At 45.1% G+C, this 27,016-nt stretch overlaps 1 protein-coding gene across 6 annotated transcripts in view; it reads right to left on the bottom strand.

Moving 5' to 3' along the window:
• The window catches only part of EPHA10 (EPH receptor A10), a 113,803-nt gene that overhangs the window by 65,346 nt on the left and 21,441 nt on the right, over positions 1–27,016 (bottom strand). Inside the window, exon 4 of one of the 6 annotated variants that reach the window (XM_043505877.1) lies at positions 25,541–26,415. The exons of the other annotated variants lie outside the window; for them this stretch is intronic. Coding sequence (XP_043361812.1) covers positions 26,339–26,415 — 77 coding nt within the window. The 3' untranslated portion in view covers positions 25,541–26,338. Of the gene's footprint in view, positions 1–25,540; positions 26,416–27,016 lie in introns of those variants that run through there. 6 annotated transcript variants of the gene reach the window in all.

The following is a 27,016-nucleotide window of genomic DNA, read 5'->3' as shown; positions in this document are numbered from 1 at the left end:
ACTCGGTCATATAGATAAAATGATGTTCCAAGCTGACATCTATTCATATAAAGAGAAATGCCACTGTCCCAGCTGGAGTAGCGCTGCCGCCTATTAATCAAATAGCCACAAACAACATGAGCTGGAATTAATTTGCTCTTCGCCAAAGAGGAGAAATAAAAATCAATATTTATCTGTGTGTGGCTCCCCACAATGGCGTTTGTAAAGTTCCATAGACAGCTACTTTGTAGTGCTACAGTCTGCTCTGTGGCATTGGGTGCCAATGATACAGGATGAACAGATATCAGGGCTCTGGCCTTTACCCTCCACCCAATTAACACTCACCTACCATTATTGTGCAAACGTAACTGAGGGGTGGTCAGAATTAGGGCAGCACACAAGTTCAAGCAGGAAGAACCCACATCACACCACCTCTGGGACAAGTCCAAGTGGCACATTCAGCACTGCACAATTTGCCAGGAACTTTCTAGAGACAGCCTCCTCCCTCTGAAACAGAAGTCGCTGGCCGCACCTGGGAGGCAGGCCATGGAACTAGATGGACTACGTGTCTGATCGGGTGAGGCAAGACTAACGAGTGAAGGGACAATGGAAACCCAGGGGAACTGCTCTGGAGACCACTAAGGAGAATGGGAGCCATCATCCCCGCCTCGAAGAATTCCCGGGGGCAGTCACCCCGTCCGCTGTTCTACCTTGTGGTCTTGAACCAAGTGAACTTGTCTCTCTTCTGACAGGGTGCAAGTTGTATCAGGCAGATGCAGTGCAGTGGCACCCAAAGCATGCTGGACTTTGGGCAGAAGTAGGAGGTTAAAACCCCTGCCCTGCAGAGGTTCCAAAGAGAAAGAGAAAACAGGTGGAGTATAGGTGGCAGGGTTGCACTTGGTACATGTCTTAGTTCCCCACTTTAATTTTGCACGTATACTAGAGCACCTGCTGCTCTGCTACCGAGCCATGGACACCTGGCAGGGTGCTTGTAGGGGCGGAAGTAGAAGGAGCTTTCAGGAAGGATTTGAATGCCAAGAAGGCTGGACAGACCAGCTCAGAAAGGGCATAAGGCTGGGATGGAAGAAAATACAGACACTGTTGTGAGAGAAGCAAACAGGCAGAGTATGGACACTGGCACACTGGTGCTCTACCATAAAACCCCTCTTCCCACCCCTCATTGAGCCCCACCTGCAGTGGGATTGCTGAGCTCAGAGAGAGGGATTGCAGCTTTAGTGCATTCCCTTCTGCGAGTCTCACTTTGTCAACTCTGCCTCTGCCTGTAGGGCTTCTTTTCCATCACCATCCGCAATTGATTTGAATGCCCTAGACTCGTCATTCGGGTTCCTAGGAGAGGGGAGACACGGGCAGAACCAGCTGATACTGTATGATAGCTTGTGGCACCTTAGAGACTAACAAAGTTATTAGAGCGTAAGCTTTCGTGAGCTACAGCTCACTTCATCGGATGCATTTACCGATGAAGTGAGCTGTAGCTCACGAAAGCTTATGCTCTAATAAATTTGTTAGTCTCTAAGGTGCCACAAGTACTCCTTTTCTTTTTGCGAATACAGACTAACACGGCTGCTACTCTGAAACCTGTATGATAGCTAAGATTTGTCTCCCCTCTCCAAAATCTTCAACCCCCACATTTCAAGATGGTAGTTACCTTTGTGGGCCAGTCCATGTCAGACTAAACTTGGTGTGTCACAACAGGGAAGCGTCAAAGCAAAGCCCCCAAGCGGGAGGCGACAGAGCATTCGCTAATGTGCTGCCAACTTAGCACTACCCTCCCCGAGTGGGGTCAGAGTCTGACAAGCTGCTGGCGCTGCCCATGGGGAAAATAGAAGTCGAGCAGAAGGCTGCAGGACCCACATTTAGTCCCACTCCTTTGGGAAGAGGAGTTCCAACTCTGCCTATAGCTTCTCAGGTGCCAGGTCGGGAAAGAAGAGACAGAGCAGAGAAGTGGATGTACAGAACATGAATGCTGTTCTGTGTTAAAGAAACTCTGCAGTGGCTTTTGCTGTGTTCGGGCTGTTCCACGTACAGCTTTTGCTTCACTGTAACTATATTGATTTAGACAAAGAGTTAAAGTGGCCTGGTCCCTGAACCCCTTTATGCTGCTAGAACTGCATCCACACTGGGAGGTCATCCTGCTTTAACTGTAAACAGTATCAGCTGAGAAACGGATAAGGCAACACAAACATCTGCATGTAGACAAGCCCTCAGAGACAGGAGACACCAGAAGGGAAGAGCAGAAACTTCTGTCGGCCAGCTAGCAAATTGGATTTTACCCAGCATTTCACGGGATCCTCTTTGGTGCCTTGCCCCTGTCTCAGTTGTAACAGCTATATCATGCAATATCTTTGGGAACCATATTGAATTACGTTTATGTATCACCGTGGGCCAGAGATTGTATGCAACTCCAAAGGGGAGGATTCCCACAGCTCCTCCAGGAGCCAAACATAGGGCGGGAGGGAGGGGAGGGGGAGTTAAGATATATCACTCAGGTTGTAAACACCTCCCCATGGGGAGGCCTGCCTAGACTGGGTCAAACTGGGTTTTCACAGACCAACAAACAAAGATCTTTCTGGTAAGTTGGCCTTGTTCTCCCTAGCTGCAGAGAAATCATTCCTGTGCTACCGGACTTCCAGCCTCTGCTCCACTGAGGAGCCAAGGGGTCTCAAAAGAACTCAGTCATTTCATCCACCTGGGAAAAAAAAAAAAAGGAAGAAAAAACAATCCTGGAGACCAGGGCAAATTCTCTGGTGTCCATTGTATAAAATCACAGATTTTGCTGTCACTAAATGAAATGCCAGGATGAAACCTTTTATAAGAGAAAAAGCTGGATGAACCATTGAACTGGATTTGGTCTAGTACATCAGCAGTAGGAGAGGGAGGGGTGTGAGCAACAGGCCCCCCACAGTGAGCCAAGGATTAACTGAATAATCTATTCCCCGACAAAGGGCAAGGATGAGAGATGAATCACAGATAGAGGGGCAGCCGTTAAAATAGCCCCTTTTCCCTATAAAAGAATTAGTCTTCATTTTTCTTAGTGATGATCCTATTCTATCTCATTTCTCCCAGTAGCATTGGCCTTCAGGTGTCTAGTCATCTGAAAAACCTAGCACATTCTTCCAGTGATTCCACAAATCCCCTTTCAGTCTTTGGCTAGCCAGTACCTTCTCCTCCAGTGCAAGGCAAATGAAGTGGTTACTCAGAACAATCGCCGCACATATTGTTAGTGACTTTTCATTACAAAAGGACCGAACAGCTCTTCACAGGTTGTCTTATGCATTTTACACATACTGGAAACTGCAGGTCCCTAGGTGGAGCCCCGCATGTGGACTACACAGTGGCTACTTCCTTGTGTCCTGCCTGTTGTGTGACTGAAGTAACATGAAAGCACAGTTACAGCTGCAAGCCACCCCCCTTCCTAATGTCAGTGAAGAAAAGGGTCCTAACTACACGGTCTACAGCAAACTGGACATTTGAAGTACTGTATAAACATCAGTCTCCCTTGTCGCTGCACCTGCCATTTATGTTGCCTTCAGTAGTATGAACTACAAAACTGCTCTCACTGCAATTTCTCTCCGGAGTTCTTCCCATGGATTTTAGCTACCACTGATGCCCCCTGTACCAAGCTGACTCCTGGCCTCTCATCCATCTGATTGCCATTATTAAGCTTAACTCACTGTTATATTTCAAATATTGTATCAGACTATCAGGGAGGACGTGTGCTTCTTAACACACATGGATGAAAAGAGAACCCTTGTCAAGGAAGAGCTACAAGTGCTCTGTGTAGGCATGTCATAGATTCCCCAAGCCCCATGGCAGGTGGGGAGCGGCGGGAGATGGATCAGAATATCAAAGTACTAAAACTTTGGAGAAATTCACCCACAATCTCATGCCAGGTAGATCAGAGACATTCCCACTGCTAATAAATGCACATTCCCACTGGGTGATCACCTGGATCTGGGAAAATTTCCCCATTTTTGGCACTCACTACACATTTGAGCCAAGACCCACATGTTCCAAAGTGGTTTCTAACTTTGGGTTCCCACATTGAGATACGAAAGGTCTGGTTTTTAGGACGCTGAGCACTTGGGCTGTTAACGTACAGCACCTCTGGAAATCTGCCCCTTGCTGTCTCAAATTTACTTTAAGTAAATTTAAGCCCAAGATCTTCAAGGAACTAATCCCCGGACAAAGCACCAAGGTTTCTCCTCTGTCCTGTGAGCATAGCAGAGGTTTTATTATGCTCCTCCAGCACCGACAGGAGCTACGAGGTGCTGCAGAGTTCATGTAATTAAGTTTCACACTCTAAAGATTACATTAAAATATCATTAAGGAAGTCTGGGTGAGAAGCACGGCGGCTTGGTCCTCAGCAGCAAACCTGGCTCTGATGTAGAAACAGGCCAACTAATTTCCAGCCAAAGCTTATCTGGAGTGAAAAGTGGTGGTGCTCACAACGGGCCACTCAGTCTCCCAAATAAGCATCATGCCCTGCTCCTCACCCCAAATAGGGGCAGAATAGCCCTGATACCACCAAAGAGATGCTTGGAGGATGGGGGTGGGGGATGGGAGCTGGCCACATACCCCTTTCCTTCCCACGGAAGCTATTGGAGGGGTAGTATGTTCATTTCCCTTCTATTTCTGACTGTGGGGAAGGAAGCGTCTCTCTCACACTCACCCATTGCCAGCACCAGAGAGCCAAGGTAGCCCATGGAACACACAACCTATGGGTCGAGCAAAGCTCAGCCAGTCTGGATAACTGTACACACTTTGAATGCTGAGCCTGGAGTTTGCCGGCTTGCTGCCAGGATGGGAGTGTTTGATTCACAACTCTGAGGGACAATGCAGCCACGACCCCTGTGAGCATCAGATCATCACACTGAAGTTGTCCATCATTTGGGTTTCCCTCCATTACTACCGAGACGTATCAGTTACTGACAAAGGCGAGCTGCCGCTTCCCTTCATTCGCCTGGCCCTGGGGGAAGTTTTGCCGGCTGACTTGTAAAATGCTATTGCCACATGTGTGCTGGCCCTCCTCACAAGTTCCATTAGCTTTCATTTGAACCATCTTTCTCTAGCACATCTATTCCCCCGGCCCCCATTATACTGACCGTTTGAATCTTTCCACACCAGGTATCTGGCAATTAGCTGCAGTGCTTAGGAGATCAAGGAAAGGAGAAGCCCAGTCTAATGAACTGGAATAATCACAGCAGAATTTCTTGCCAGCATTAAGCAGAGAACGTGCAGCCCAGTCTATGGTTCTGGGACTGAGATAGCGTCCAGCCCGCATTGAGCCTGCCTTGACCTATCCCAACCCTGCCAGTCTGATTTAAGTGGCCATCTGAAACTAGCTGTACACCAGCCCCTTCACAGCTCCTAGCACTCGCAGAATGGTGGGGCAGGGGCAGGCTGGGAGCCCTGGAAATCTCCCTCAGCAGAGGGCCATCAAGGGAGAATGTGGCTGTGCCCCTGGTTTGAGATGCCTGCGGTGCATGCAGGCAGGAGCTCAGTCAGCGCTCTGGAGAGAGAGCCCTGCTAGTGCTCACACTCTTGGGATGGAGCAGAAAGCAGAAGAGTCTAAAGACATTTATTTTATTGCCCACAAGGAAGCAAGTTCCTGTGGATCCTCCCCCCAGAAGGGCCTGGGCTTCTTTCTGAACTGGAAGTAACTAGGGTGAGCAGATGTCCCAATTTTATAGGGACATTCCCAATTTTGGGGTCTTTTTCTTATATAGGCTTCTATTACCCCCCACCCCCATCCCGATTTCTCACATTTGCTGTCTGGTCACCCTAGAAGTAACGGCGCCTGGCCTCGCACTGTGGACAGTGAACTCCAGCAGGAGGACTAATCAACACACAGCAATTCTGCAGACAGCATCAGCTTCATCCTAACACTTTGGGTGGGTTTGTGAACAAGTTTGCAGTCGGAATGGAAAGACGTGTCATCCCTACAGAGCCCTGACTGCTCCCTGCTTGGGCTCTCTGAGGCTCACCGTGACAGCTCCAAATTAGCAGCAGGTAGCACAGGCTCCACTCCATCCTCCTCCTAGAGTGAATAAAGAGAGCAACCGAAATAAGGACCACACTCATAGACAGACAGCTGCTCAGATGCCGAGACTGCCATCAGGTTAATTTGGAAGCACTGTGACAGTCATGCGAAGAAACCCTCGGGTAGAGGGCAACAGCAGCAACCCCTGCCTCTCCCAAATAGCAAGTACAGACAGAGTCCTACGTAGTTCCAAACCCTGCCAGGCAGCGTGCAGAAGAGCCATTCCCTCCACTGCACACCTGGTGATGTACAGATTTGGGTCATAGCACTCAGACAGTAATTCATAACACCAGGCAGCAGAGGTAGCTGCCCCTGGGTATGCCCAGCTATGGGGCAGATTTCTGGGCAGCATACTGGTCTGCTCTTGCAAATCTTTTATTTTCTGGTACTGCAAGAAAAAGCTTAAATACAGCAGAACACAGTCCTGCTGCTTAGCATACCATCTGGCTGCTCAAGACACAAACTGGCCCAGCCACTGACCACAAGAGAACAAGCTGTTCAATTCTCTACACCTACCTAGGAAGAGAAAAAAATTATTCTTCAGATAGAAGTAATTTCAGATGAGATAGATTGCTCAAGTGCGTTTTCATTAGGGCTGCGATCTCTTGCGTTTTACTCCTGGGCTACACACACCAATTACATCAAGATGAGAAATACCAGCAGAGTGTGCAGGACACTTATCCTGATGGAGATGCAGCTGATATCAAAGTGTCACATCTGCTATCATTACTGGAAATTTACTTGGAGGAAAATTGGAAGAGAAGCCTTTGTGTCACTGCTCTCTACGCAGACTCATTCAGAAGTCTGACAGATCTCACTACCTTCCCAGCTCCTCATCCCAGGCCTGGTCTATGCTAGGGAATAGCTCTTGTTCAGCAATCAATGCCCAGCACCTGGGACAGCTAGCCTGGTGCTGACCCATACGTGTAGCTTGCACTGATGGAGCTAATTGGAGTTTACCCCACTTGAAATTGCCCCTCCCTGATATATCTGAAAAAACCATCGGGTATTTGTTCCTTAAAACTATTGCACTCGATCAGTGACTTAATGCAGCAGGTCTTACTTTAAAATAAGGGTCAGCTCCTTTGAAGAGCACCTTTTAAATCGAACAGCGGCCACACAGCTTGTTCGAGAAGAAAACTCAGGGCTCTCGGGAAAAATCATCTTCACGTTTCCTGTCCGGACTTTTGCCCCTGCACTACAGATCAAAGCTGAACTGCTGTTCGTTACTATGGGCACCTCTCAGGAATCACCACCAGCCCTCTTGTAACTAAGCAATCGACACCTGGCATCTGCAAGGAAGAGGAGGAGAGACAGGCAGCGGCAGGAAGGCTCAATTAGTTAAGGACACACCAATCTCTACAGAGCAATTTCTTCCACTCAGATAGGCATATTATTGAATGTCTTATTTATATGCTGCTCCAGCACCTATTGGGAACCCCCTCGAGGAGGGTGGGCAGGGCAGGGGGAGAGAAATTCTACAGGCTTCCCCGCCTCCCCCATACAGGGGGTCAGACTAGATTATCACAATGATCCCTTCTGGCCTTGGAATCTATAATTAAGTGTAAGTGGTTGTGAGGTTATTGACATGAACTGGGACCATATAGATCATTGTTGCAACCAAAGTCCTATAGTGCACCAAATCTTGTATAAAGGGGGTCAAATAAGGTGTCTAAGACAAGGTTATAGTTTGCTGGTTATGATTATGCTATCTGTATGCATGTATCATTTTTGTATTTAAAGTATTGGCCCTATACTTTCAAACTTGTGCTATGCTTCTGGATGACACCCCAGACAAGTTGGTGTCAGCTCTGCCTAGTCTGCTGGATGGCCCATTAAAGACCATCAGCTATACAATTGGCCCATTGAGAGAAGGTAGACGCCTTGCAATTCACCAAGGTGTGCAGGGACCTGCCCATGGACAGAACTCTGAGGTTTTTCCAGGCCAGGTGATGGACAGCTTGTCTTTGGGACAAAGAAAGAAAGACCACATGGCAAGAGAATATAAAAGGCCAATGCCTCATCTCCATCTTGTCTTCAATCCTGCTTCTTACTTCTGGAGGAACCTTGCTACAAATGGAAGTTCTACACAAAGGACTGATGAACTATCCTAGCTGTGGATGTTCTCCAGAGGCTTGATTTGAACCTGCAGTTTATTCTATCACTGTTACAAGTCTGAACCAAGAACTTTGCCATTACTGTATGTAATTGATTCCATTTAACCAATTCTAGCTCTCATCTATATCTTTTTCCTTTTATGAATAACCCTTTATATTTTAGATTCTAAAGGATTGGCAACAGCGTGATTTGGGGGCAAGGTCTGATCTGTATATTGACCTGGGTCTGGGGCTTGGTCCTTTGGGATCGAGAGAACCTTTTTTCTTTTACTGGGGTATTAGTTTTCATAACCATTCATCCCCATAACGAGTGGCACTGGTGGTGATAATGGGAAACTGGAGTGTCTAGAGGAATTGCTTTTGTGACTTGTGGTTAGTCAGTGGGGTAAAACCAAAGTCATCTCTGTCTGGCTGGTTTGGTTTGCCTTAGAGGTGAAAACCCCAGCCTTGGGCTGTAACTGCCCTGCTTGAAGCAATTTGTCCTGACTTGGAGTCCTGTAGCACCTTATAGACTAACAGACATATTGGAGCATAAGCTTTCCTGGGTGAATACCCACTTCGTCGGATGCATGTAGTTAAACTCACCCAACGAAGTGGGTATTCACCCATGAAAGTTTATGTTCCAATACATCTGTTAGTCTATAAGGTGCCACAGGACTCTTTGCCACTTTTACAGATCCAGACTAACACGGTTACCCTTCTGATACTTGTCCTGACTTGGCACTCTCAGTTGGGTCCTGCCAGAACCAGCATCATTACAGTGGTACAGCTCCCGAGCTCGAGAAAAAGCCTAGTCAACAACTATCATTGTCTAACAGAGGAGCTCTCCTGTCTTCCCCATACATGCTGGATTTGCAATCTTGCCTTGTCTTATTGCAAAAAGTGTCATCAATATTTTGCAGGCGGTGAGCAATACTGGAACAGAGCCCCACTGTGAGGAAGAAAAGGAAATTTTGTACAATCTCCATGCCTGTGGAAGAGGGACAAAGTCAGTATGAAAGAGAGATCAATACTAGCAGTTGATCAGTTCTTCAAGGGACAATCATGCTTTTCCCTTTTAAATTCCTGTTATCTTGCTACCTTACTGTTAAAATGGATCTTTCAGACTGTGCCACTTTGGAACAGGGGGGAAATCAAAGGTAGTTTTTCTTCTGCTAGAGGACTGGTTTTCAACAATACTTTTCAAAGTCTACAGTCTAATGTGTTCTCAATATCTTTGAAATCCTTAGGACAACACTACAGTATGTTTTTTGCCCTTCTTAAATAATTTTAAGAACACTAGTGAAATAAATTATGTCCAGTTGCCAGAATTTTGTGCATGTCTTGAAATATTAATAAGCTCTTACTAGGAGAAATTAAATTCAGTGATTTTATCTAAAGGAAAATTAAATACCCCAACTGTATTCAGTAAGGCAGCACTGAAATATCCCACTATGTGAAGTCCACAAAAATATTCACTTGAATTCAATGCAATCACCACTACTGAACAAAAACCCTTATAAACATTTCTATTATGTAGAGCTCTCCCCAAGGCCACATAAAAGCAGAAACATCAACAGACGTCAACTGTAGTTTACAGTTGTCGGTTTCAATTTCGTAACATAATTCACTAAGTTACAGGTCAGTCCGTACATTAGACAGGAATATCCCCAGCCTACCCCAGATAAAAACCTGGAACCTACCTGCCTTCCAGAGTTCCCCTGGCTGAGAGTGCAATGTTTATCGCCTGCCTTGCCTTTCAGCAGAACAATCACTATGTCCACCTAGCATCTATAACCTTAAGCTTGACAGGAGTTATGCAAACAAGTTGTGATTCTTGTAATTTTCTGAGTATTTTATGCTAAAATTAAGAGTCATTGGGTAATTTGTGTCTAGCTCTGCCATGATTTCCAGGGCCCTAATTATGTCAGACGCACCATAACATAGCAATAGTATTTACAGGACAATAAAATATCCCCAAGCTTGATAAGCACTCGAAAAAGAAATTTACAGCAGAAACATCTCTCATAAGGAAAGACACAGGAGAAAGTGTGTGTGGCCCCCATCAAATCTCAAGGCTCAGACTGTCTTCAACCTTTTTGAATTCTGCTTTTTTACCTGGCTAATGTAAGTGTCTCTGTTCCCAACATGGCATGGAGCACTCCAGGATTTAGGTATTATTATTCTTAGTTATTTGTATTATCATAGTGCCAAGGAACCCAAACATGGACCAGGACCCCGCTGTGCTAGACACTGTATAAACAGAACAAAGACAGATGTTGCACCAGACTTCCCATTTAAACAAGTACTATTCAGTCACACCGTCCCAGCCACGTGGAAAGATGCCACAAAAGCACTGTCCCTATTTAGCGAAGATGGAGTCTCTTTAAACACCTGTGATTAAAACCTACACATCTTATATAAATATATTCTATTTCTGCAGCTCCTGAATCCCCACATCTGCCCCTCTCATCTTAGTTCTAGTTCAGTCTTATTTGTTCCACATTCCAGTAATTCTGCCATTCAAGTAAGGATGAATACTGAGGACAGTGAGAGAACGGTTGATGTGCAATGCGAACAAATAACCCTTAGGATTTACAAGGACAAGTGCAGTACGCATTTGAGTGCCAATACGGGAAAGACATTGCCAATAACTCACTCAGTGCCAGCAACTGCCTTTTATAAAGCTGATGTTTGCATTTCCTCTGTATGAAGAAACTTCACTGCCAGCTTCTGGCAGAAGACACTAAATCAAGTCCTGAGTTTAAGGCACTGGAGGGGAGGCATTTGGATTTACTTGCTGCTACCTCATCCTCATCTGACCTCTGGGAGTAAGCGATTATAGCACCCACTAAGCTCTCAGTGAGAAGCTCACTGTGTCAAGACTCTCATGTCAAGCAAGCACTGATGCTCAACTCAGTTCCTGCAGCTGTGCCAACCTCTTCCATTTTTGCTGAGTCCCCATCTTAGGGTTCATGGCAGGAAAACACTGTGTCTTTATTTGCTTCTTTATGATGGGTAGAAAGGGCCTGAAAGGTATAATCTTCCCCTTTCAAATACAGTGGGGACATCACTGCTTTTTTAAGAGTAACAGACATCCAGGCCTTGTTCAACCCTGTCTTAGAAGTCATAGATACTAAAGTCAGAAGGGACCATTCTGATCATCTAGTCCGACCTCCTGCACAGCGCAGGCCACAGAATCTCACCCACCCACTCCTATGAAAAACCTCACCTATGTCTGAGCTATTGAAGTCCTTAAATCATGGTTTAAAGACTTCAAGGAGCAGAGAAGCCTCCCTCAAGTCAACCATGCCCCATGCTACAGAGGAAGGCGAAAAATCTCCAGGGCCTCTCCAATCTGCCCTGGAGGAAAATTCCTTCCCGACCCCAAATATGGCGATCAGCTAAACCCTGAACATATGGGCAAGATTCACCAGCCGGATAATACAGAAAATTCTTTCCTGGGTAATTCAGATCCCATCCATCTAATATCCCATCTCAGGGGATTAGTCCTATTTACCCTGAATATTTAAAGATCAATTACTTACCAAAATCACATTATCCCATCATACCATCTCCTTCATAAACTTATCAAGTAGAATCTTAAAACCAGATAGATCTTTTGCCCCCACTGCTTCCCTTGGAAGGCTATTCCAAAACTTCACTCCTCTGATGGTTAAAAACCTTCGTCTGATTTCAAGTCTAAACTTCCCGGTGGCCAGTTTATACCCATTTGTTCTTGTGTCCACATTGGTGCTGAGCTGAAATAATTCCTCTCCCTCTCCTGTATTTATCCCTCTGATATATTTATAGAGAGCAATCATATCTCCCCTCAACCTTCTTTTAGTTAGGCTAAACAAGCCAAGCTCCTTAAGTCTCCTTTCATAAGACAAGTTTTCCATTCCTCGGATCATCCTAGTAGCCCTTCTCTGTACCTGCTCCAGTTTGAATTCATCCTTTTTAAACATGGGAGACCAGAACTGCACACAGTATTCTAGGTGAGGTCTCACCAGTGCCTTGTATAATGGTACTAAAACCTCCTTATCCCTACTGGAAATGCCTCTCCTGATGCATCCCAAAACCGCATTAGCTTTTTTCACAGCCATATCACATTGGCAGCTCATAGTCATCCTATGATCAACCAATACTCCAAGGTCCTTCTCCTCTTCCGTTACTTCTAATTGATGCGTCCCCAACTTGTAACTAAAATTCTTGTTATTAATCCCTAAATGCATAACCTTACACTTCTCACTATTACATTTCATCCTATTACTATTACTCCAGTTTACAAGGTCATCCAGATCCTCCTGTATAATATCCCGATCCTTCTCTGAATTGGCAATACCTCCCAGCTTTGTATCATCTGCAAACTTTATTAGCACACTCCCACTTTTTGTGCCAAGGTCAGTAATAAAAAGATTAAATAAGATTGGTCCCTAAACCGATCCCTGAGGAACTCCACTGGTAACCTCCCTCCAGCCTGACAGTTCGCCTTTCAGTAGGACCCGTTGCAGTCTCCCCTTTAACCAATTCCTTATCCACCTTTTGATATTCATATTGATCCCCATCTTCTCCAATTTAACTAATAATTCCCCATGTGGCACGGTATCAAATGCCTTACTGAAATCTAGGTAAATTAGATCTACTGCATTTCCTTTATCCAAAAAATCTGTTACCTTTTCAAAAAAGGAGATTAGGTTGGTTTGGCACGATCTACCTTTTGTAAAACCATGTTGTATTTTGTCCCATTTACCATTGACTTCAATGTCCTTAACTAATTTCTCCTTCAGAATTTTTTCCAGGACCTTGCATACTACAGATGTCAAACTAACTGGCCTGTAGTTACCCGGATCACTTTTTTCCCCTTTCTTAAAAATAGGAACTATATTAGCAATTCTCCAATCATTCGGTACTACTCCTGAGTTTACAGATTCATTAAAAATTCTTGCTAATGGGCTTGCAATTTCAGGTGCCAATTCCTTTAATATTCTTGGATGAAGATTATCTGGGCCCCCCGATTTAGTCCCATTAAGCTGTTTCAGTTTCGCTTCTACCTCAGATATGGTAATATCTACCTCCATATCCTCATTCCCATTTGTCATGCTACCATTATCCCTAAGATCCTCTTTAGCCTTATTAAAGACTGAGGCAAAGTATTTGTTTAGATATTGGGCCATGCCTAGATTATCTTTAACCTCCACTCCATCCTCAGTGTTAAGCGGCCCCACTTCTTCTTTCTTAGTTTTCTTATTTATATGGCTATAGAACCTTTTACTATTGGTTTTAATTCCCTTTGCAAGGTCCAACTCTACTCGACTTTTAGCCTGTCTCACTTTATCCCTACATGTTCTGACCTCAATTAGGTAGCTTTCCTTGCTGATCCCTCCCATCTTCCACTCCCTGTATGCTTTCTGCTGCTTCTTAATCACCTCTCTAAGATGCTTGCTCATCCAGCTTGGTCTACAACTCCTTCCTATGAATTTTTTCCCCTTTCTTGGAATACAGGTTTCCAATAGCTTCTGCAGCTTTGATTTAAAGTAATCCCAGGCCTCCTCTACCTTTAGATCCATAAGTTCTTCAGTCCAATCCATAAGTCTCTATAGATGACCAGAAAATTAGCAAGGTTAAGATACTGGACAACTCCTGCATGTAGCGCTGATTGAAAACCCAATTTCTCTCCCCATCCCCCTGTGAAAGATTTCAAAATGAAAAATTTCATTCAAAATTTGACTTTTTTGCAGGAAGATTTCATTTTGATTCAAATCAATTTTGCCGTTTCAAATCAGTATTCTAAAACAAAAAAAAAATTTTGGACGTGTCTCTTCTCTTTTTGGTAACAATGAATGAGGCTATGTCTAAACTAGCAAGTGGAAAACAAAACTTTTGTCGTTCTGAGGTGTTAAAAAAAACACACACTCCCCCAAAAGACAAAAGTTTTGTCGATGACCAGCGCTGGTGTGAACAGTGCTTTGTCCTGCTGATAATGCTAATGCTGCTCGTTGAGGGTGGAAGTTTTCTGTCAGCAGGAGAGCTCTCTTCTGTTGACAAATAGCGGCTACACTGCGCATCTTTTAGCGGCACGGCTGTAATGGCACAGCCATGTCGCTAAAAACTGCGTAGCGTGGACAGTGCCTGAGGTAGACGTTGAGTTTTCTCCCATTCTTTCTTTCCCCATTAACATTCTGTAACTTCCCCAGCTTTGGACAAGTTAGAAGCAAAAGGAAAACTGAAACACTAACTTTGCCACGCTGCAATTCTTCCAAAGTTGGGAAAGTTTTGAAAAGTTACAAAATGATAAAATAAAACAAAACCCCACACATGCCCTGGGCATGATACATTATATTGTACTCAGTGTCTGTCAAAAGTATAAAGGGAAGGGTAAACACCTTTAAAATCCCTCCTGGACAGAGGAAAATCCTTTACAGGTGAAAGGGTTTAAGAAGCTAGGATAACCTCGCTGGCACCTAACCAAAATGACCAATGAGGAGACAAGATACTTTCAAAGCTGGAGGGGGTGAGAAACAAAGGCTCCGTCTGCCTGTGTGTTGTTTTGCCGGGAACAGAACAGGAATGGAGTCTTAGAACTTAGTAAGTAATCTAGCTAGAGATGCGTTAGATTCTGTTTTGTTTAAATGGCTGAGAAAATAGCTGTGCTGAATGGAATGGATATTCCTGTTTTTGTGCCTTTTTGTAACTTAAGGTTTTGCCTAGAGGGATTCTCTATGTTTTGAATCTGATTACCCTGTAAGGTATGTACCATCCTGATTTTACAGAGGGGATTCTTTTACTTTTTCTTCAATTAAAATTCTCCTTTTAAGAACCTGATTGCTTTTTCATTCTTCTTAAGATCCAAGGGTTTGGGTCTGTGTTCACCTGTGCAAATTGGTGAGGATTTTTATCAAGCCTTCCCCAGGAAAGGGGGTGTAGGGTTTGGGGAGGATTTTGGGGGGAAGAGACATTTCCAAGCGGGCTCATTCCCTGTTATATATTTGTTAGACGCTTGGTGGTGGCAGCAATAACGTCCAAGGGCAAAAGGTAAAATAGTTTGTATCTTGGGGAAGTTTTAACCTAAGCTAGTAAAAATAAGCTTAGGGGGTTTTCATGCAGGTCCCCACATCTGTACCCTAGAGTTCAGAGTGGGGAAGGAATCTTGACAGTGTCAAAAGGGGGAGAGGAGGCAAATAGGGAAGAAAGATGGGGACACACCAATTATTTGTTTTCAAAAACTAAAATGAAACAATTTTAATTTCATTTCAAAATTTTCCATAAAAAAAAAAAAATCTAACAATGTAATCCAAAGTGAGATTTTCTTGTTATGGTTCGACAAATCCCCTTTTTGACAGGAAAAAGATTGTGGTAAAAAACTTGCAACCCGCTCTGTATGTAAATGAGGGCTGATTAAACACTGTGAAGATTTGTTTCCCTATTTAGTTAAAGCTATTTTGTTGCTGCTGCAGGATAAGTCATTCTGCAGCTATCTGCACACACTTTGATTGACCATGTGTGTTAAAAAGCCAGATTTGCAACACACCCTGTGGCCTTTTAACTCAAAGATTCAAGTTGACCCATAACCAATCTGAATTGTAGAAAAGTCCTACAGAGGGAAGCTTTTCGTTAAGGGTTCTGCGCACCAACTCTTCAGCTAAAGGGCTCAAGAAGCCAAATACAGGAAAGAAAAGACTTCTTGCCTAAGATTTCTGCAGTAAAAACCAAACTAGATACTTCAGGCCTTCTTTATACATCAGTGCAAGAAAGGCCTAGCCCAATTTAATTGTCCTTTGCAGACCACAGTTCCGAGCCTGTGCTGCAGCAGGATCTTAGCTGGTTGAATTGCGATGGGGAAAGGTGAGGAGGTATTTGCAAATCAAAGTCCTTGTGTTTGACAAAGGGATGGTCACTGGGCAGAGATGGTGGCTGCTCAGCAAGAGACATTTCCCCCAAAGGTTGAGGCAGAATGGCGGCATCTGAGAAATAGCTGGACCATTAACAACTGCCAAAGGAAGAGAAAGTAACACCCAGAGCACAGGCAGACTGAAGGTTTCCTTGCTGCGTTTGCACTCTTGGGCTATAGTCTAGAGGTACAGGGCAGTGTTGCTGTAGCTGTGTTGGTGCCAGGCTAATAGAGAGACAAGGTGGGGGAGGGAATAGCTTTTATTGGACCAATTTCTGTTGGTGAGAGAAAAGATATTGAGCTTTATACAGAGCTCTTCTTCAGGTCCTGAAGGCAATCTCTGTGTAGCTCGCAAGTTTGTCTCTCTCACCAACAGAAATTGGTCCAGTAAAAGCTATTCCCTCCCCCACCTTGTGTCTCTGGATGTTCAGTGTTCGGAGTACGTAAAGAATGGGTGAGGAGCCCCGATAACAAGCCAGGCTTTGCCATCGTAAATCTTGTCTCATCATTACCGACAACAATTACATGCTGTCAGAGAACATAATTATACTGTGCACTCAGCTAGATTCAACAGCCAATTCAAGCTATTTATAACATGCTCTGGCCTAATTACACAGCAGAGGTACAATGCCGCCCACTGCGGAATCCCATTGCATAACCAAGCACGAAGCTGTTTGTCCCCATTGCACAGCTCTGAGCAAGTGCCAGTGGCACCTACCATTCTCCAGGACCGTTTACTTGTAACTGGAATGACGATCGACCTGGACCATGTCTCTCATCGGAAGTGCTAACAACGCTAGCTGAAAAAACGAGGAGTACTTGTGGCATCTTAGAGACGAACAAAATAACGCTAGCTGAGTTACTGGTTTCAGAGTAGCAGCCGTGTTAGTCTGTATTCGCAAAAAGAAAAGGAGTACTTGTGGCACCTTAGAGACTAACAAATTTATTAGAGCATAAGCTTTCGTGAGCTACAGCTCACTTCATCTGCTAGCTGAGTTAGTGGTTGTAAAGTCCTTCGAACCTTTCAGGTGGAAGGTGCTAGAAAGGGCACAGTATGGTTACTAATTAAAAACACATTGCAAAATAAAGGGCCCCTTTCAGCCAGTGAGGAAGCCTTCCAAAGGCATACACCATATCTGCAGGTTGTTAATTATCCCATTTGCTAATCCCTTCCCCAGAGCACCCAGCAGCATTGCTGGGAGCCTCTCAGGTGGAAAAGCAGCCTCCTAACTCCAGAACAGCTAATGACTTTACCTTCAGTCCCACAGACTCTGGCCAATACAGAAATCCCCACATAAACAAACATGCCAAACAGCTCCAAGCTGATAGGAATGCAAGAGAGAGTGATGTGACTGGCCAGAATCCTCCCCCAACACGGGGCACAGCTTTCATTTCCCATCTACAGAATTTAGGAAAAACTTGTGTATGCTGCAAAAATCTACACAACTGCTGAAAGTTCTGCATCAGCAATCCCACTAGCTCCACCGCATTCCCTTCCCTCCTCCTCAGGCTCCTTTTAAACTAGTTGGAATGTTTCTGAGAAGGAATGGGTGGAGAAGCATCACATTTGCAATACGAGTGGGGACACAGAAGAAAGGCAGACCCAGGTGTCTTGGTGGGAGAATTGGGGAGAGTTTGGGGTTAGGTGACTTGTCTATGGGGACTCAAACCTAGTTAGCAGTGCGACATTTGTAGCGGTTTGGGCACAGAGTCCCAAGCCTAGCAACAAACATTCGGCTCTGCAGGAAGTTTTGCTTGGCTGTCCCTAGTCAGACTCATTTTGTCCATTACTATGCTTTCCCAACATCAGCTCACTTTCTATCACAGTCTCATGGCAGAAGCTGCTTGGGAAGACTAGAAGGAATGGAAGAGGCAGGAGACACCTGGAGAAACTGCAGGGTCGATGGGAGCATCTTGACTTCCTGCAGAAGTACAGTTTGCTCACAGAGGGATGGCACACAGGGCATGAGATGGAGCCTGGCACACAGACTCTCCTTTTCCAAATGTCTAACACAGCTAGGAAGAGCTGAGCTCAACAGAAGTTCATCACTCCGAGGTGCAGTGTAAGGCTACTGGTCATTGACCATGGCTGTATCTCCAACTTCAGGATCAGGGAAAAGGCCTTTCCTAGGATTCTCATTTGCACATTTTATTTTTCTATCAACGTTTCAAAATGAACTTTTCTGACTGAACCTTGACTGTTCCCTCTGCTGAGTTCACACTTGACTAGGGGCCTTTGCCATTGACGCAGCAAGTCAGAAGATGAACGGTTATTCAGAAGTAACTGCAACACAGGACAGAGCTCCCATAGGGAACTTGCTGGTGGGTTTGGAGAGACAGCTGGTCAACTGGTGCTGACTCTCCTTGTTTCCCGCTGTTTCTAAAGGTGCTTTTGCATTAGACAGGAACAAGTTAGAAGTTCCTGAATGTCACTTCTGCCTGTGCATGTGATGGTCTTGGAATTGCTACGTAACCATCTAAGAATGCTAAAAGTTAATAATTTCATGAACACTGACTGGGACATGGTCAGCAAAGGGAAGTTCCTTTTTACTGGGTTATTAGAGTTTCCTGTAGGACTGTATTAATCTAGCTTAACAGGGGGCTGTGGAAAGAGCAAAATAGAAAAGCAACACACTAGATATAGGTAAAGACATCCTAGCACACACTTGAAAGACAATGGGGCAAACCATTAGCTTCAGCGATCAACAAAACGCTAGACAGTTACACAGCCCTAAGGGTGAGACCTAATGTATGCATCCGATGAAGTGGGTTTTAGCCCACGAACGCTTATGCTTTAATAAATTTGTTAGTCTCTAAGGTGCCACAAGTACTCCTGTTTTTTTCACTGAGCATGCTTATCTTACCACAGATTGATTCCTGTAGAGGGCAGAATCTCTATCACCAGTGTGGGGTGATGGGGTTTCAATGGCCAATAGAGAGTAAGGGGAACCACAAGATTCCCCTGCCCCAAAAATAAAGTGAATATGTCGTACCAGAGAAGTGAAAAAAAAAAATCCATATTTAAGAGGTTTTTGTCCCAGCCCAAGTCCATGGGTAAGTAGAGATTTGGGCCATTATTTGCTGTAGATTTATTAGCGAATAAGCAACGTCTGCAATTACTCACACAGTGAATTAACAGCTCCAATGCTCCGTGCTGTGTCAAGTCTGACTGGCTGCTCAAAAATCCAATCAGCAACTTGGGAAGAGAATGTGCTTCACAACAACAGTTACCCAACAACATTTAGATAATGAGCTGATGAGGCCAGTAAGTTGCCAATAAAGCTTGTGGGACAAGCGTGTCCCTCAACAGCAAAACAGGTGCACATAGCGCTTAGTGTACCATCACCCTGATCTGTTAGGAGAGTGTTTATGTACATTTTCCTCCTCTGCATTAACTACTATAAGCCGAGGACAGAACTCATGACCATCAAGCGTTTACAGAATGTATCTCTAGAGCCTGCTCCTTTACAGTAAGTGTGGTTGCAGTTACCACAGTAATTCATTCAATATGTTAAACAAATAAAGGAGAAATCAGAGGAATCTCTCCCATGAACAGATTAACAGCTCACGAGATAAGCCCCTCATCCCCAAAAACCCTTTGCCGCACAAAGGGCTCAAAGTCCAGGACATGTAAGAGTGCATTTTCTAAAAGTGATACATAAGTCTGTGTATATAAAATCTCCCATTGTATTTTCCACTACATGCATCCAATGAAGTGAGCTGTAGCTCACGAAAGCTTATGCTCAAATAAATTTGTTAGTCTCTAAGGTGCCACAAATACTCCTTTTCTTTTTACATAATTCAGTGTGAATTACCTTATGAAAGTATAATACTAGCCCATCACCCCCTCTGGGATGGTGCCCCGATGTTCTTAAGTGTGCATGTCCATTTCTAATTGCCATCGCATTTATGGTGTTCCTGAGCACTGGGCTAAGCCCAGGCTATGTCTCACGCCACCAGTAGAAATCTGTTGGAAAGTTTGATTAAAATTTACCACAGTTTCAGGTGTCCAGGAGCAAAGTCCACATTTCCATCTCAATGTGCAGAGCACAAGACAGAGTCAATTAGAACGTGCCCTGCTTGTTATGTTAATATTAAAGCCTTTCCATATTCATGTCAGAGTGTGTGCTCTTCCCATCATTAACACACACTGATGGTCTGTGTCATAGCCCTGCTTTCTAAGGTAGGCTAGGTCTTAGTGTCAAGAATTTCTCTCTAATTAATGTCACCTGAGTATTTGATTTAATTTGAGTTCTTGTCAGCGCCTCTTAAGGAAAAGACCTAGTAACCTGGGACCAGGAATAATTAAATCCAACTCCCTGTAGTTAGGAGGAAGAGGAGAACTATAGGGGCAGGAAGGCACAGTATAAATGGGGATTGCTCACAATCTAAGCTTTGCTTTCAGTGTACTAAAGGATAGAGAAGGGGAAGAGGGTTCGTGAGGTGGGCACTTGGAGAAAGAAGCTTTGTTGCATTTATAGATAATTTAACCCTTTGGCAATGGTTCACATCCTGGCACATTCTATTACACCCGCCCCCCCCCCCCTGAGAAACTTTCCAGACTGATCCACTGCTCACAGGCAGCTTCTTTATAGTGGGTTTCAGAGTAGCAGCCGTGTTAGTCTGTACTCGCAAAAAGAAAAGGAGTACCTGTGGCACCTTAGAGACTAACAAATTTCTTGAGCATAAGCTTTCGTGAGCTACAGCTCACTTCATCGGATGCATTCAGTGGCCACTGAATGCATCCGATGAAGTGAACTGTAGCTCACAAAAGCTTATGCTCAAATAAATGTTAGTCTCTAAGGTGCCACAGGTACTCCTTTTCTTCTTTAAGGTAGTGGCTTGTAATGTGGACTGTCCCTTTGCCATCTCACTGGCTCCTATAGCACAGCAGATACAAGACAAAGCTGAACTCCAGTGAGATCAGTCCTGCCCAGTTAACCCTGAGGCAGACCAAGGAATTAGGAGCATGCAGTACCACTGCTGTGCCTGGACCTCTTCTGCATATAAGAACGGCCACAGTGGGTCAGACCAAAGGTCCATCTAGCCCATCTATCCTGCCTTCCAACAGTGACCAATGCCAGATGCCCCAGAGGGAACAAACAGAACAGGCCAGTTTACCAAGTGATCCATCCCGTCGCCCGTTGCAGATTCTGGCAAACAGAGGACACTTCAGAGCATGGTTTTGCAACAAGAGACCATCCCGACCTGTCAAGCTGACCCTTTTCACCAGCACTAAATTCACTTTAACAGGATTTTTAAAATCCTGACAAAGCAGTAGAGATTCCACATCCCTCCCAAAATTGGTTTCGGTGCCATTATCCCCACAAGGAAGGTGTCCTAAAGCCCGTGGAATTGCCTGCTAATTAGATCATAGCCTCTTGGGGGGGGAAAAAGATGCTGACTGGCAGGGGATAGAGGTGAAGTAAGAACGACATATAAAGAGGCTATTTTCTCCAGTGCCTGCTGCAAGCCCAGCAGAATACTAACGCGCAGCCAGCTCCCACCAGGGCCGTCAAAACTGGGCAGAAATAAATTGAAAAGAAACCTTAGCTACAGCACAAATTTATGTTTCTGTCAAAGAAAAACGGCTGACAGCTATTTTTGGAAACTGGTCTCCGTCATATTAATTTACCCTCTGGTGGAAGTTGTCTCATTTGCAACAAATCTGGCTTGTAAATATTAACCTTGGGCTTTGTTGAAATTCTCCTTGCAGATACAAAGAAGAGAAGGATTGAGAAGATGAAGCAGAGATAACTTTAGAACAAATATCAGGCAGAGTCTCTACATTAGGGCTTCAGTTACACAAAAGATATTGCATACACTGGAAAGTAAATTATAGGTAGGGGCCAAAGCATGTGTCTCATGATATTAAGGGTAAAAGGACACAGCTGCTGGGGAGCCTGTCAGGAAAAAAGCAGGAGTGGACAGGTCTGATCAGCTGCAGTGTAATAAGACCTTTAATTCACTCACTATGTGATCACTGGAGCTAGATTTCAAAATCAAGATAAGCACAGAGCAGCATCTGGCTGCAGCCCCAGCTAAACAAGAAGAATGTTTCAAACGTATTTATAGTGACAGAACCTCATCTTATTTGAGAAGATAGTCAACAGCTACCTCATTCTACCCTAGAGGTGGCTGCATTTCAGTGACTGGTGAAGTGGTTTATAATGTATGAGAACACATACAAAGTTTGTCACCTGCCTTGGGTTCCGGTAGGATGAAAGGAGCTGTATAGAAAGATGAACAGCAAAAATATTTGGATTTATTGCAGCAGTGATCAGTGCATGCTATAAATCCTATTAGCCCTTTTATAAAAATCTCTGCTGATTACTGTGCTAAACCATGAATGTTCCCTCACCACTACAATAACTTCAGTACTTTAATCACCAGAATACTAGAGAGTTATAATCTAATTAGAACCCAGCCTTGCAAATTCCAGAAGACACAGAAATCCGTTTCTTCCCCACTGAGAAAAGCATGTCTTAAATGAGCTTCCTTCTCTACCACATCAAGTTTAAGCTCTGCATCCTCCCCACCAATTCAGTCCATGACTCTGCCCCACTCATTTTATCCAACTCTCATTATGTCGATCCCCATCCCTTCTGCTTTGCTAGAGATGCTAGCTTTAATGCCCAATTTTATAGCACCCAATTAAAGAGATACTGATCAACAAGGTAGGAAATAAAACTGACCAGAAGTCTTGATACACCTCCTACAGACCCCATCACTCATTTGGTTCACATGACTCTGATCTAGATGTAGTGCACCATGCTTGCAATCAGGGTCATTATAGTTCAGGTTTAGAAGTTGCCGAGGAGAACCACAAAAGGATACTATTGTCAGTGGGGGGGCCTATTCGCGTGGTTCTCATTCCCTGCCACCATTTAATTTATTTTTTCTTCCTATTTGGAGTTAGAGTTAATCAAACACATCTGTCCGTGAGCTCTGTGCACCCAGCACATTACAAATCTAAAATAATAGAATCCGCTCTTCACTTTTACTGTGAGCTGGAGAATGGGGCAGATTTTGAAAATGAAAAATCGATTTATTGGGAAAGGCTCCTGGCTTGGCAGCTACCCGGGTTTGGAATTAACTCAGGAGCCAGCTTGTGTCTTGTCTTCAAGGGCTCATTTTTAAAGGCCAGTCCAGAGCAGGGCCAGTGCCACTGGTAAGGGAGAAAGACTCAGCCCTGGCTTTTTCATCTGCAAAGGGCAACACACGCTTTCAGACGCATCCAGCTTTAGTTACTTTATCATTTCCTCATTGCAATGAATGCCTAATTCTTCACCCTTCCTGCAGGGTGCAGAGTAGGTGCACTCTCCGTTAATGACAGCGTCAGAACCAGGGCAGGCAGGAAACATTTGGAAGAGGGAGTAAACAGAAAAAACATTAGGGCCTGGCTTATGTAGGGGGAGAGGAGCAGAGGCTGGGGATGGGGATCAGGTCCTGACAGACAGACACTGCTTTGCTCAGCACCCCCCTTTAAGGCTGAATACTGAGAAGATGTTAACTCCGGCAGAGGTGCTCCAATAATTTCATTGCTCTGTCTGAGCCACAGCCCTGCTGCAGGGTCTCTTGTTTCCACATGTTTTAAAAGACTGGGGCCAGATCCAAGCTTGCATTAGTAGGTGCAATGCCAAGTCAGCTGGGCTGCCACTGCTCACAGCAGGGTTGGATTTGGTCTGGCACGCCATGGCTTTTTATTACCATATAGCTCCGTGCCTAGTGACTGGAAGCCCTCATGGGAAGAGCAGCTGGGAGGCCACAAAGAGCTGCCTGACTCCTGCTGATCTCTTCATGGGGCAGCACCAGCTCTGACCCAGCTCACCGCCACCTCTATAACCTGGCGCCAGGCAAACACACAGAACTGTGCCCTCAGCAGCCATGTTTCAGGCATATTTATGGCCCCCTGCCTGAAGCGCTCACGTGGCATGGCATCCTCTTACTGCAGAGCCCCCAGGCAGGTCACAATTTCAGCTGGGCAGTCTGCATGATCCTGCAGGATCTTACTGCGGGGGCAGTTCTCCCTCTCATGCTTGGCGCTGCCCCTCTGCGTTCAGAGAGTTACCAGCCCTGGGGAGCTCACTGCAGACGTGATGCCAGGTGACTGGTGGTCCCGCACATGTTACTTCTTCCCAGCAAATCTCAAAACACGAGGTGCAGCCAGAAGGGTGTCAAAGAAGGTCTCGAAGGATAAACAGACAGAGGCCAGGGAGCTCTGAAGTGTAACATGAGGAAAGGCCTGGCAAAGAGCAGGGCCGCCTAACTGCCAGGCCCCCATTACACCAGACAAATGGTCTGCCTCGGGCTAATCCCAGTTTAATGGGGAACTGTCCTTGAACAAAAGAACAGGTACTTCTGGCTGCCAACAAAGAATGAACCAGAGAAACCCGTTAAGATTAGGATTCTATACCTGTCACTTCACAGAGTAAGGGTCCTGCTCACAGCCACAGCACCAAATCAGGCAGTGACACCCACAGGCAAATGGAGCCTCAGAGCAATTCATCGCAAAACAGTCAAGCCCCATGTTTCAGACATGGCCCCAGAGGGAAAGGGAGGGGGTGTTCAACAGACAGAGGAGCAGAATAGCCCAGCAGGGTTGATGAGGCCCTCTCCTTGGGGGAGAGAAAAGACCATGGCAAACGCTCTGGCAGGCCAACTCAGTGTGTGAGAGACAGCGCTGCACACACTCTCCCCTAGACCCTGGCCTTTACCCCCAGCTCACACATCAGCATGGTGCCTTGCAACCAAAATGATACCCTGGGAAAGGACTTCTACTGCCGGTCCAAGCCGCTCCCACTATCCCAAGTCAGAGCTGCTGCTCCCCAGGGGCATGCCAGCTTGAGCTGGCCCGCAATCACATGGGCTGGAATTGCTGCTCCCTCCAATGGATTCTCTCCCTCACTGGTAGGCAAAAGCACCGGTGTCAGTGATTAGAGTCACAGTTTCACTGGGAAGGAGGTTCTGGAAAACTTTAACCTGGAGTAGGGCCCTTCTCAGAACAGATCTTGGGAGCAAAGCACTGGAGACAGATTTGCTGCACAGCCAGTCGATTTTAACATCCACAAAAAGCCATTGTTGTTTGCCTTCAAGTGAAGCTATTTTTTTTGTCCTTGTCGAAGAATTCCTGCTGACTTGGATGCTTTCATCATAAATCTTTAACGTTATTCACTTAGCACTATGCTAATGCAAGACTTAAAGAAATCTCCACTTTTCAAAATTATTTTGATATTTGACCAGACATCCGATGCAGCTCCATAGAGAGTGACTAATGACCTGCTTTCTGTGAATGGGGAAAAAAAAACAAAAAACTTAATTATATCCATTAAATTACTTCAAATATTTTTCCTAAGAGAATATGAATTTAAACTCAACACGGAGAAACCTGAAACATTAGCAAGAGCCCTCTGGGACTCACTATGTAAATTCCCCACTCCAAACAGATGGGAAGAGCATGGCAAGCTGCCACACAAGCACTGAAGCAATGAACAATACCAAGATTTCCATTCAATAGTTTTATTATGGTCTTCTTAAAGAGGGCATTAAGTGAATCACTACTACCAAGAGCACCATTAAAGGCTTTCCCACCTTCCGGAGGAGGAGGAGGAGGAGAGTGAGATGGCCAGCACACTGCATCTTGTAAAGGGAATTTAAGGTTTGCATGGCACCAAGTATTCATTTGACAACTGAACTGTTATCCCTAGGCAGAGCTCACTCTTCTAATACACGGGTGCATTTCTACCAGAGAGAAATGTTAGCACTTTATGACATATTTACGTCCCGTCTCCTCTCGCCTCTTCACTGAGCGAGATTTCTGCAGCCTTGCATGGCCTTCCAGAAGCAGAGTGTAGCTGGGGTTTCACCCAATCTGCATTTTGGCAATAGCTACAGAGCCACTGCAATCTTAAAAATAAAGTTACCCTGACAGTCACTCAGTTTTAGAATCACAGGGTTAGAAGGGACCACAAGGGTCATCTAGTCTAACCCCCTGCCATGATACAGGACTTGTGTCTAATCCATCCAAGACAGATGCTAGCCAGCCTCCTTTTGAAAACCTCCAGTGAAGGAGCTTCCACCACCTCCCGAGGCGTCTGTTCCATTGTCCTCCTGGTCTTACAGTTAGGAAGTTTTTCCTGAGATTTCATCTAAATCTGCTGTGCTGCTTGAGCCCATTGCCTCTTGCCCTGCCTCTGTGGCAAGAGAACAACTTTTCTCCATCTTTTTTATGGCAGCCTTTCAAGTAACTGAAGACCGCTATAATGTTCCCCCTCAATCTCATCTTTTCCAAACTAAATATAACCAGTTCCTTCAGACTTTGTTCATATGGCTTGCTTGTTCCATCCATAGTTTAGTTGTGTGACCAACCAAAGTCAAAGCAAGCTGACCTTGACAGAAAGAGAGAGAGGTGCCATGATTAGGAAGACAAACCAGCTGCAGAAGGACCCTGAAGGCCCGCAGGGAAGATTGACCCCAGCCCAAAGAATGCTCTGAAGTAGGGAGGAAACCAAGGCAAATGCATGGAAAGTTTATTATTTTTATCTAGAACTGTGTATTTCTTGTATGATTAAGTAAGAGCAATCATGTTAGATTCCTGTGCAAAGGCTGTATGAGCACTGTGTTACACCTATCTCAGGCCCTTGAAACGTTAACCTGTGGGACCAGCATGCTCACACAGATGGAGTTCTGGAACAGGGTGTGTTTAAGCTTTGGGGGAGTACGGTGGGAGGGGGAGTCAGCACTGACCATAGGAGCTGGACCGTTGGGCATGGAGGCCTCAGCTCACAAGAGGGGTTGCTAGACAGAGGATCTGCATGCTGGGACCCCAGACTAAGGGCGGTACAGGAACTTGTTAGGCCTCAAGCACTTGGGATCCAGCAATTGGTTCCCCTCACAGCAGTCTGGACAGTGCCCAAGAGGGGACACTTGACTAGGCCCATGACAAAAGGGTACACAAGAACTTCCTAATATTTGCACAGATAACACCAC

This window comes from Dermochelys coriacea, chromosome 19 (genome assembly GCF_009764565.3).
Source record: "Dermochelys coriacea isolate rDerCor1 chromosome 19, rDerCor1.pri.v4, whole genome shotgun sequence".
NCBI classification, from domain to species: Eukaryota; Metazoa; Chordata; order Testudines; family Dermochelyidae; genus Dermochelys; species Dermochelys coriacea.
This window is presented reverse-complemented; position numbering and strand designations above follow the sequence as displayed.